The sequence below is a fragment of the Macadamia integrifolia genome, chromosome 11 (assembly GCF_013358625.1).
Source record: "Macadamia integrifolia cultivar HAES 741 chromosome 11, SCU_Mint_v3, whole genome shotgun sequence".
In the NCBI taxonomy this organism is placed as follows: Eukaryota; Viridiplantae; Streptophyta; class Magnoliopsida; order Proteales; family Proteaceae; genus Macadamia; species Macadamia integrifolia.
Window position 1 is genome coordinate 5,471,359 of NC_056567.1, and position 13,160 is coordinate 5,484,518.

The window sequence follows — 13,160 nt, forward strand, 5'->3', positions numbered from 1 at the left end:
TTGGGTGCAGGTGCAGGTGCGGTGGGGGTTTGTTAATAATAAAAGGGATAGAGTTTGGAGCATCCCAAAAATGAAAAATAAAAAAAGAGGGATGTATGTAATGTACTCTCTCTTCCAAATTATATAAGTAAGATTACTTTGATCTCTAATGCATAACAAGGTAGTTAATAGAATCTCCCAGTTTATAAATAATTACATAATTAGGTCTTAAGAGGGAAGAAATGCACTTACTTATACTCATCCTTTTTAGTGGTTCCATAACATTCATTATCCTTTTTCTTTTCCATTTAGCAGAGGGAAAATTTTAGCCAACTTTTAATCTCATCTAGATGACCTAATCCCATGTTGACACATGTTGAGCACTTGATTGGTTATCGGTTCTATCACATCCAAAATGTAAAATAAGAATTTTGTGATTTTATCAGGAAAAAAAAAAAAATTTGGAACATATGTTTCTTTCCATTTTTAATATTATTAGAAAGGGAAGGTCCATTTGTCCCTCCAATAAGAGCTATTGTTTTTTGGAGTGGGGGTGTGGGGAGAGGATTCTATTAGTTTCTATTAAATTTAAGAAGGAAGGTCTATGTAAAATACAAATTTTGCAACATAAGGTATTACCATATTATTTTGTTAATATAGGTTTTATATCCAAAATTGTATATCCATTGAGTGAATCATTAACAAGCTCTATCTAACTGTATTTCATTTTCAGGAGATCATACTTTTATATATCATGCCTTCAACAAACAGCATAACTCAACCTTCTGACAACAACTCAGGTAAACATGACTATTGAGACTTTCTCTAAGAATATAATACGGATAGGAGTTTCAACTTTTCCGCAAAGAAACATGAACTAGAATTCACCACAAGACAATGTGAAATAAACTCATATTTGTGCATTTATACACATCTTTGTTCCATGTGTGCTTGTAGTTGATGTTCTTTGGCTTTAGTTGTGCCTTTATTCCCTAGTTTTTTTTTTTTTTTCCTAGTTGGTTGAAGCTCTTATGGTCTTAAGGGTGCTAGCCCTGAGCCTTAGGTGTCTGACTTAGGTTGTATATATTTTTCTTCTGTTTTTCAATAAATTGACTTACCTATGCCAAGGAAAAAAAAAAACTACACATGAATTCAAGCATATATATATATATATATATATATATGTTATCTCATTCCTATCATGCATTTCTACCACTAGGGCACCTCCTTGCACATTGGATGGTTTTAAACTTACAGGACCCAATCTAAGAACTAAACTTGATTAACTTTTTCAGATTTTGAGTTGACTAAGCCCAGCTCAGTCTTGTCTAATCCATCTTACATAATTTTCCTGATCTTCAACAAAAAGAGCAATCAAGTCTCCTAGTTTATAAGGACAGCAGTTCAAACCCAATTTAGTTTTAAATTGTTAAGAGGGGATGAGCATTACCAGCCAAACGCTCACCACGGCATATGTCCATGGTCCTGCTAGTGATATAGCTCTATAGAATACTAGAAAAGGGTGTTCTTTTGAAAAGGACTTCAAAAGAATATCCTAAGCATGGCTCATTGCTTGAATTAGGTTGAAATCCTAGTATGCTGGAATTGATCAAAAGAACTGGCATTTTTATTTTCCATTATCTTTTTTGTGTGACAATAAATTCAGTAAATTCTCGGATCTTTTTTTCCTATTTATGATTGATAAAATTTAATATCTTGTGTAATAAATTAATTTAATAATTTTTAGTATATATTTTTTATTACACATTTTATAGTACTACTTTACTAATCACATGCCAATATATATTACTTGATATGGTAAGAGTATAGTGTACTATAATTAATATTTTTATAAACTCTTGTAACTTCAATCTATATTAGAACTGAAAAAAAAAAAAAAATCATATACCCTTGGATGTTGTTTATGCTAGTTTTCAATTAGTGTAAATAAAAAATACCTTGAAGCTCTAATAAGCTCAGCTATAATCTCAAAGATGACACATTTCTAGAGATATAAATAAATCATCAAAACATAATTTCTCACTTTGTTATTGTTTTTATTAGCCTTGTAGCCTTGCCACTATTAGTTGCAGTAACACCATATATCATGTTGGTTGGTGATGCAAATTAAAAATGGTATATGATACCCCACATCCAATATCTAATATTCAGCTTAAATATTGTTCCCAAGGTATGTCAGGTAATCAAACTGAGAACCCTATCTTAAGGAGGCCAGATTCAGTTCTTCCATTGGCTTCACGTCACCAATATCCAGAGGTACGTGTAGAATATGTGTTATATGATTAATTTTAGGAATATTTCTCTCACATATTTTTCAAAGAAATATTAAAAGAGTGGGAAAATGATGATACAATTCTCTTTATTATGCAGAGAACTTCTGACATTGAGAAAGGTTCAGCTGAACTTGTTTTATTGGCTTTGAACACGGTGAGTGTGATAGAGGAAGAGAGGGAAAGAGGAAGTCATTCTCTTTCCTGTTCTTTATAGAAAAATGTTGTTCCCTTTGTTGTAGTAGTTCATTTTTTATATCAAATAAATAAAGCTGATTTCATAAAAAAAAATTTAAGAGAATTTGGTATATATTATGACAAATAATGGTTCTTCTACAAAGAAAATTTCTGCATCGTAAAAATTCACAATAACATGTTTCTAGTTCCATTTAAGACTTTTTTGTTACAGAGAATTATGTTCTTCAATGTTTGCAATTCAAATATTTTACACAAAGCTATTTAACATCTCCCACAATGTATTTTTATTATAGAAAAACTCATTTTTATGAACATATACAGACAAGAAGCGAGGAGCCTAATACAACTACTGAAAATTCTGATCAACAAATAAGTCATGCCAATGCCATACAACTGGGGAACTCTCAAGTGAATCCTTTAGAACATCACATTTCTGAGGTATGAAAGAAAAACTAGGGATGGATATTATTACCATTCTGATATATTTTGGATTCAAATGATGGTTGATTAGTTTATAAAAAAATAAAAAAGGTGTACCCGATGCACAAGGCTTCCGCATGTGCAAGGTCAGGGGTTGCGAGAACTACACAGCCTTACTCCGAAAATGTCGAGAGACTATTTCAACTAATAATGATGATAATTAATCTTAATTACGAAGTGATGCAGTATAAATTGATTTTATTAGGCTGTTAAAATAGTGATAGCCATTAGCAATTAAATTTCTGAGCACATACCTCTTTATATGTTAGAACTGTTACAAAATATTATGATTAGGTCAGTATCTTAAAGATTTGGCTATTTAATATAATTGATTTTCTATCTATATATTAATTTAAGGAAAAAGTTTTTCTAATTAGAACACCAAGCAAAGGTTGTCTCAGATAGAGATGCCTAATTCTATAATATGGAATGATCAGATGGTGAATCCAACCATTCGATATCTAAGAGATGGTCTAAATATATCACATGTCAAATCTTACAACAAAATCCATTTATTTATCTCTTCATGTATTGGAATGAATTCTCATGTATGTTCAGCATACCTCCTCGTTGCTCAGTCAGTATTAAATCAGATGTCAACCTTATCTATTAAGAGGAAATATCATTCCCCTCCCCCTGTTAAATATGACCATTCGATATCTAAGAGATGGTCTAGATATACCACATGTTAAATTTTAGAACAAAATTCATTTATTTATCTCCCCTATTAATGACATGCAATCCATGCAATTGGTATTTTAGGGGGTGCAAAACGATGAGTTCGGATCAGGTCCTGAGAATCATTCTTGTACGGTGGGTGATCCACACATGGAATCTACTCAATCTCTCTCTTCGGTTTTCACATTAAGTGGATTCTAAGTGTGGATGACACAAAACGAAAATGATTATCGTATGAGGACATGATCCAAACTCCAAAATGATTGTATTGATATCAATATCAGCCAAGACATATATGAATACCCATACTTATACCAAAAGCATGCCAACCAAGGCTTGATTTTGAGAACCACCAGATTAAACCTTTCTTTCTATTTATATATTTATTTCTCATCATAGCAATTCATATCAGTATAACACAAAATCCTTGATCTGACCACAGCGAGAAGAAGTTGATCGCAAGACAACTACAACGACTGTTGCAGGTGTGGCGATTGGAGTCTCAGTAGCAGGGGTATTTGGTATTGGGCAACTGTTTCGTGGGAAGCAAGTCACCCATCGTTCACCTCTCTGCCTTTTAACAGCCTCACTGTTGTTGATGTTCACATCTTTCATTACTGGAATGTTCCTATTTGTATTCTCAAGAACCCAGAGGAGCTTCCAGAACATGTCTCGCATCATTCAATTTCTCCTCTGGTCCGCAGCAATTTCAACCACATTGGGTGTACTCATGGTAGCCCTGTATATAGGTTTGGAAGGACTGTGAATCTCTAAATCAGAATGTATTCAATAAATCTCAATACGGATATATATATTTTCATATGTGTTAAATATTAAAACAAAAGCTTGATTTAAAGCTCTATGCATTTGATCTTCTTCATCGAAGAATTGTTTCACAAACTCAGATTTTAATTTAGAAAAACTTCGATCATAACATTGTAAATTTCCATCTCAAGAGACCGATATGATATGAGTGGAATGATCACAGGTATATGAAGGAAAAATATTTCCGATTTAAAATCGATGTGGGACTAACATGAATCATATTGACCAATAAAAGATTTGAGAGATTCATCTGAATTCTTCAATTCTAGCACCAGTGGAAGAACAAAAAGAATGAATTTAATCACTGAAACTTACCTTGAAAACTCTGATCACTGTACTTCCTTGACTAAAAATCATCTTAGGAACTCCAATTGAGAGAGAGAGAGAAACAAATCGATAATTTGGTAAAGAAACACCTCTTCTCCCTCTAAAAAAAAAAATAAATAAATAAAAAGAAGCACCACCTATTCAATTACAGAAACCTTAAGCTCTGATAATGGCATCTGCTTGACAAAAATATTCTGGGAACTCCCATTGAGAGAGTGATTTTTGTTTAATAGGAAAGAAGTTGGCAGAGTCCTCTGGAGTCAAGCATTTATTAAATGTCGGACGTTGCACCACTAATATGGTGGGAAAAGCATCTTTCAGGTACTATGGGTCACATGGCTGAGGGAGAATTTTTGTCCCTCTTATTTGTCTTTTTCATTCTCGTTCACCTTTCATTATAATGATGAGTGACGATTGACTATTCCTCCGGTCTATTTGTCTTCAAAGCTCTGGCAGCTCCAGCTGTGAGATGTGGGAAAGATGTGGAGTCTAACAATCACATTCTCTTAGGCTGTGTTTGGTATGTATTCTCATTTTGAGAATATGCATTTTCATTCTAAAATTATAGAATATGTTCTTAATTGAGAATGAGAACAATCTTTGGACAAAATGTTTGTTTAAAATGTATTTTTTTATGTTAGAATGCTCATACATTTTATCCAACACTTCATGGGTAGAATCTCTTCAGTGAAAATTCCAGACAACATTATATCAATACTCACAAAAAAAAATAATAAATAAATAAATTGAATGGTTCTTTAGATAGTATTGCTTAAATCGATCCCTCAATTCCTAAGGGATGGTAAAATCCTTCTGCCTTCACGTTGACATTCGTCGGAGAAAGATAAAGAAAAGTAGTTTTTAGAGATTTGAAAGAATGAGAAGCAATTCTTTTAAAGAAAATGTGCATTTCATAAGATTAGTGGCAGAGCTATTTTCATCAGGTTGTGTTGAGACTTGGAGAATGGAGAATGGAGAATATGGGAAACTATCACATTCCAGAATGGGCTGCATTCTTTACTGTGTTCTAGAATTTTGAGAATGTAATGCTTACCAAACAATGTTTTTAATTGTCCAGAATGTGTTCTTGGTCCAGAGTGCATTTCAAGAATGCATACCAAACACAACCTTAGACTACCTTTTCACTCGAGCAGCTTGGTTTGGCAGCAATTTTTCCTTCATCACCCCAGATTCTAATGACTTTAAATTGTCTATGCTCCTCGAACATTGGGACAAATTTGTTTTCATAACCAGGACCATAGCTCTGAAATCCTAAGCTTACTTTTCTTTATATCTTGGTATCTATGGGTCACTCGAAATGACCTGATCTTTAATAGGAAAATTTTCTTACGAAATGAATCTCATAATACATTCTTGTCAAGGGTCAAGGATTTGATCTTTGTTATTATTATAATCAAGTGGATATCCTTAGAACCTTGGGAGTTAAGTTTTTCTAATCGAGTGGACTTGCTTGGAACCTTGACAGTGAAGTTTCACCAATCAAATCGATTTGGGTGCCTTCTAGAAGTTTTCCATTTTTGACCAAGTAAATCTCTCAAAAACATATTCTGCTAAACCCACCTATTTGTGTACATAATATTTATTTATTTTTGAATATTGGTGATTGTACTATACATATTGTGGGTGTTGCGCCCAGACACATGGAGCAAAATGACCCTCCAATTTCTTATAAAATGATGAATGCTCTTTCTTGCAATTCCATTGGCACTCATGCATGCATAGAAATTGTATTTTCACATAAAAATACTTTTTCGAATAAAAAACCACAAATATGAATATTCATGCCCCATAAGTCAGGGAAAAAAAAAAAAAAAATGAAACCAAACCAAATTCAAGCTTGAGAACATCCTGATTTGTGAATTTATAATCTATTAAATGAAGAGAGAGAAAGTGAATTCCAAATCTACGAATCAAAGACATACTAAATTGTTCTCATACATAAACTTGACCCAATCTCTCTTTGAATCAGCATAGAAAAATGATCTTTTCTTCCTGAGTATTAAGAAACTAATCACTAATTAAGTCAGAAAGCTAAAGTGATCCATTGAAATTGGAAAAGAAAAATGATTCATTGCCAAAGATGGCTCTTTGAGTCGTACTAAGTAAAAAAATTTCTGTCATATTCCAAGTGTCGTGATAGAATAGACCGACAAAAACAAACGGTGATTTGATTTGTTTTGGATTTTCTTCCGTTTACCAGTCACCCATGACCTGGGTAAGTGGTGGATCAAAAAGAAAAGACCAGGAAAATAGCGGGTCTGGTCTGGTTCAAGTCCATAAACGAGGAATTGAATCTTGAGAAAAGGGTTGCAGACATGGTTTTAAAATTCAGATAGGATCGAAATGGTATAGGCTTTGATAGATTTTCGATCTTGCTTTTTTCGATCATGATAAATATGTATGATACAAGGGTAAAATTATAATAAAAATTGATTTAAAAAAAAAAAAAAAGATAGATTTATTTGATACAATCCAATTTGAATCAGTATTAGAATGAGAATGGCCTTGATCAATCACATGAACATTCCCAAGTTTTAAAACCTTGGTTGCCTAGGGTATAAGTTTGATGCTCGATGATTCTTTATTAAAAATTATCATGCTTTGTAACTTGAATTTGGTACAGACAGAGCCCAGCCAACAAAGTAATATCTGCTTTGAGAATCCAAAAATTTTAATTTTCCTATAGTTACAAATTTACCCTGTAGATATAATTAATCTATAACCCAACTTAACTATAAATATAAATTCAATTATAATCATATGAACCAATACAATATACAAGACACCCAACCCACTCAATTTTTTATTGTTTGGGACAAAAAGGAAAAAAATGAGATAATTAGAGCCCCTTAACAAGAACCATTGATGAGTCTTAATGAATGAACCAAATGCAATAACAGTGAGAAGCAAATAACATTTGGATTGAATGTTTTGGAATAGTATCAACACGAAATGGGCGGCTCCACACTTCGACGGAAAATTATGGATATATATCATAGAAGATTTTTTTGTACACTTCTCCTAGTCTAATTTTTGGATGTGAGTGCTTCTACAAAGGAATCTTGACAGTGAAAATCAATTTAAACCCCTGAAAGCGTGGAGCCAACTTATTTCTCTAAACAAATTTTTTTTTTTTTTTTTAGATATTAGTCAACTATATATACATCCCAAAAAATATAAGAAAAAAAATACCACAATTGGAACAGTAAAACAGTCTATTTGAGTAAAAATTTGAATGTCGGCACAAATAGCACATATAAAAATGTCAGTTGAATATTTAAAGAAAAGGCATAATATGAGGAGGCTTAATGACCAAGAAATCATCATCATTATTAGTGAGTAGAGAGTCTGGCTTCTATATGCCCACAGCCGAAAGAACTTTTTCTACGCACCAACTTTAAATGTCAGTAACTAACACAATTTTGTGAATAGATTCAGCTTAGAGGTCCTCTATTCACATGTCAATTTTTAATCCCATTAGAATTTACTATGTTGTAAAATAATGATTTGAAAATATGGGACTATAAGGGAGAATGCAAAGTAGTGGTTGATAGGTGAAAAGCGGACCTTTCAGCCTTATCTACTAGGACAAAAAATTGACATAGTAAGAACCGGTACTGATGATTTTCTTGAAAACAATAGTGCTATGCATATTAATTGGAAAAATCATTTGAATTCTCTCTCACTCTCTCTCTCTTAATTTGCAACTATTGTTGGGGTGCAAGTTTGACCTGTTGGCCCTAGCTTGCCCTGAACCAAAACAAGGTTTAGGATGAGATACCCTTCTGAAGCAGGCCAAGGTTGGGAATTTTTGGCCTTGAGGCAGGGCCAAGATGGGCTAGGCCTAAAGCCTCAAGTTGAGCCCGACCCAGCTCTGTCTTCTTCTTCTTCTTCTCCTTGACCTAGCCTAGCTAGCCTCTACTTATCCCTTCCCCCATTCCTATGGTTTGGCCAATCAGGATCAGTCTGATCAAACCCTAAGGACAAGTTAGAGTTAAACTTTTCAAGCCTTGAGTCTGAGTTGGGCCAGGCCTGGGCTCAATAGAGCGAACTCAAGATTAGATTACGATTTTCAAAAGCCTAACCCACCCTGACCTTGTTGCAGCCGGCCCTAGTAAAGACTACTTGAACCACGGAAAATTAGGTTTGTTTCCCTTGCATAACTTGTAAGCTGGGGGTGGCAATTTGGGCCCAATCCGCCAGCCTACTTTTCTGTAGTCCAGGGGACTGGGTAGCAGTTTGATTTTCCAAGTGGACAAAGGCTAGCTCAACCCACTGTTAACAAAATGCATAAGAAATAAAGGATTTTTACATACCCAAATTAAGTGTAGTTTACTTTTCACAATTTTTTTTTCCCCCTCATTTGGTCCCCGTGGATGACACTATTCACATTCCTCCCTACAATGCATAGTGGAGAACCATTATGAGAAAAAAAGAATTATAAAAGACAGTAAAAGACAATGTGAGCCGTGTGTTAAAAAACATGAGAGGGTGAAATGACTGCCTTACCCCACATGAAAGGCGAAAGTCTCATAGCTATTAATGCTTCCATATACACTCCCATTGTTATTCACTGTTGTTATGATTGTGAATAAAAAATTGAAGCATAACTACGGTGTTTCAAAAGTGTCCATCACCCAAAGAGAAAAAAAACCAAGCAATAGAAAAAACACTAACAATTAAAAGAAAAATTAATATTCATAAATTTGATATTGTTTGATCTAGAAGAACATTTTGAATCAATAATCCTCAAGATCTTTTAGGGGAAAAAAAAAATCTCATCAAGACCTCATGGATGGATTCCAGTAGATTTTCCAATTGGAAAGTCTTGGGAGTCCATTTGACTCTACACGGCTTTTTGGTTGGTAAACTTTAGCATTTGCCGGAAGGAGGGGGTTAGAAAAGAAACAATTATAAGTGAATCGAATTTTATTTTTATAGTAAAAATGAACCTCTTAATCCATGATATCTGATGGATGCATGAGATCTAAAAAATAACGTAAAGGAATTTTACACTTGGTACAATAGGGGATACATCCCAATGTGTCCGGATTCTTTTCTTTATCCATACTAAAGAAAACTTTCACTAACTCAAATTATTTAAGAAAATTATATACTAAGTTTAAACAATGCATGGACCAAGAAGGTTAGAAATTAAAATAGAAAAAGTTACACCTCGGATTAAAAAAGAAAGAAAAAAAAAAGCAACTGTGTATATAGTTTAATAATATTTAACGAAAACTAATAAAAAAGTTTTTTTTTTTTTTTTTTTTTAGGTAGAATAAACAAAACTCAGGTTAATAAAAAGAAATTCAAGTGACGAGAGAACATGATCAGCTTAGTATCTTAGTACATGTCTGTCGTTTCCAATTTGAATTAGGATGTGTGGTCTTCACTTTTTTGTGTTACAAATTATGTTGAAGACCGTTATAATGGAACGAAATTTAGTTGTTGTCTGGATTGACTAAGTAATTGCTGCTGGCAGTCGAAGAAATAGAATCTTGAAGAGTATTTTAGTAAGTACTAAAATCTAATTAAGGGGGTATGTATTTGTGAACCCCATGGAAAAGTAGTGAATTATTCAATTTCATTGGTTGCAAGCAAGGTTGCAGCTAAATTTTGTTCCATGCACTACACCCGTTTTTTACATAATTTGCAGCTACTTAGCTGCAACCCAAGTAGCAGCAAAAAAATTTCAGTATGATGGCCAAGGATTTAAAACTTGGGATCGTTCAAGTTTGATACCGATTTGGATCATCTTAGATCTAACTGTATCAAACAATCATATCTCTACTTTTTAATAATATCTTATTTTACCATTTTACCCTTATGCCTTACAACTTCATCAATGAAAGATCAATTAAGACCAATACTAATCCAATCCAAGTTACCACCAATTATTCCTTTAGATTTATTTAAAATTTCACAGGGCTTCTCATGTCAAAGAAATATGAATTGATAAAAAAAAAAAAAAAAAAAAGAATACCTATGATCTCATGAGAGTGATGTCACAGATACACTACTTCTAGAAAGTTTCTTTGGAAGTTTCTTCAGTTCTTATGACCAAATAACTGTTGAATGGACGCAATAGTTGACACGGCAGAGGATAACACATCTTTTCAGAGTGAAAACTATTCTTAGAGCTCCTCCCTGACGCCTATAAACAACGTTTCGGTCCCACTCTAAAGGATTTTAGAGGGGGAAGAAGATTTTGGTGGATCTTTGTTTTTGCAGGTAGCTCCATCGAGTCATTCATTTTAAATTTTATAGTTAATTATTTATTTTTGACAGCAATATGTAAAGACGTTTCTCTTTTGATTTATGTTCATTGATCAAATTCTTATTTAGTTTTCAGACATTTTTTTGTATAGAGTTTTTGATTGAACAGGAGAAGTCCAGGGAGGTTCTGAGAGGCAAGGAGGCCTCAATCATTGCAGGTATTGTAGGGTCTCTGTTCCGTTCTTATTGCTTCTTTCTCATCCTTTCAACCATCTATTCACTCTTCTATTTATCCATCTGTCTTTATGGAAACAATTCAAAGACACAGAGTCGGTGGGTGGATGGAAGGTTACCATTGGAATCTCCTTCTTTGCACACCACCTCTGGCCACTGGCAGCCCTTAGGCGCGGTGGCCCCTCCACTGCCCCCTCCTTGGAATTCTGCCTTCTGTAGCTCTGGGTCTGGCAGGAACAGAGCACGCCTGCAGAATTTCCGCCAGTTATCTTGGTAGGAATCTGATATCCTTATTTTTATTTCTGTCTCAGCAAATGATTTTTTTTTTTTCCACAAGGGATTGTGATGTCCTTTTGGGATCATAGGTCTGTTCATTGACTCTTATTTGTTGTATACAATTTTGTAGAATGTAGGTAATGGTTATAATCAATTCGATAAAAAAAAAAATAAGGAATGGTATGTATTTTTTTTTTTTTTGTATTTTCTTAGAAAATGATTGCATTTTTCCTTTGGTTCCTTATGAAAGATATCCAATTGATCAGAATTGAAGTTAAAAGAAAGTCTTTATCCTCGCCGTGGGTGGCCCCACCCCAGATCGCCACCATCCCTTGGACTTCTTTTTTCTTGCCAACTGCAACCCAAGCTTTCCACCAAGCCTCAGCCTCCCAGCCATTAAGATTGGCAAGTGGTTATCCAGGACTCCAGAACTCGGCAAACCCTTCGCCGCCGGTCCTCCAAAACTCACCGCTCACATGTTCCTTGCCTTCCAAGCTCGCCTAACCTCAATGGCCGCTCTCAGGACCGTGGAATCCTTGCTTCGCCGGTGACTGAGGGTCTTGTTCATCTTCACCCTCAAACGACCCATGATCTGGTCACTTCAGTGAGATTGTTAACGACCCAAGGGGCAATATAGAGGGGTCCAGCCCTGAGCCGTCTTATTCTCCTGTGATTGAATCGATTTCCATCTTAGGGGGCTCCGCCCCGAGCTACTGTGGTTGGTTCCTCCCATTATCCGGCCCTCCAGTCGATGTTGCTGACCACAGAAGGGGCACAGAGTGCTCGCGCTAACGTGATCGCAAGGACTCTGCCCCAATCTCAGTGCCACCCTTACCATCACCTCGTGCTTAATGGGCTTGTTCGGATCTCTTAGAGGTTGAGTTTTGTCTTCCCTGTGTAACTTCTTCGGATTTCCCTTAATTGATTTGCGCAGGTGCAGGGATAGACCATTGGTTTTGTTGTGAGATTTTCTCAATTTTCTTCTTAAATCTTTTCTTCGTTCTTTTTTTTCGATCTCCACTTTTAGCCACCCAGCTCCCCGTTTGCCGTGCTCTTCCTGCTATGTTTGGTAGCCAAAAAAAAAAAATCTATAAAAGAAAAGAAATGAAATAAAATGATGAGAAAATAAAAAGTTAATGTATGTTTAGTAATCAAGAGAAGAAAAGAAAAAAAAAAATTCAAAAAATTTTAAATTTTAGGAGAGAGAATGACACATAGGAAATCATTGTGTAATCATTCATTTTTTGTCTTATTATGTTTTCATTTTTTCTCACGTTTTTTTTTGTTTTTGGCAAGATTTTTTATTAGGTAGTAAAAGAAAATTTCACAATTCCTAAGAGAAATTTTGAATTTCAAAAGTTGAATCTCTTATCGGGTGAAGACAATCAAGTGCAAAGAGAAATTCTAAATCCAAGAAAAAAAGTACAAAAAGTGTATTTTTTTTTTTCTTCTCTTACCAACCACAGTCATGGCCTAGCTGCCTCATCAAAAAAATACTTTATAAGAGTCCTATCTTAAAATAAATGTGCTTTTGATCCCTATATTTCATGTCTCAAGGGATTTGTTAGACGTTTTCCCGTGCTCATGGCTTTGCTGAGGATGAGGGGATCGATCTTTTTTTTTTTTTTTTTT

General features: G+C 34.4%; 1 protein-coding gene across 14 annotated transcripts in view; it reads left to right on the plus strand.

The window, feature by feature from the left end:
- LOC122092772 overlaps positions 1-4,488 on the plus strand; it is a 6,567-nt gene extending 2,079 nt beyond the window's left edge. For 8 of the 14 annotated variants that reach the window (XM_042663063.1, XM_042663056.1, XM_042663060.1 and 5 more), the window contains 5 exons: positions 713-779; positions 2,171-2,256; positions 2,371-2,427; positions 2,790-2,906; positions 4,069-4,488. In XM_042663063.1, the coding sequence (XP_042518997.1) occupies positions 734-779; positions 2,171-2,256; positions 2,371-2,427; positions 2,790-2,906; positions 4,069-4,392 (630 nt within the window). In that variant the 5' untranslated portion in view covers positions 713-733 and the 3' untranslated portion in view covers positions 4,393-4,488. The remainder of the gene's footprint in view (positions 1-712; positions 780-2,170; positions 2,257-2,370; positions 2,428-2,789; positions 2,907-4,068) is intronic. The other 6 variants (XM_042663067.1, XM_042663057.1, XM_042663062.1 and 3 more) reach the window with 2 other exon arrangements.
- Positions 4,489-13,160: the final 8,672 nt, after the last annotated feature.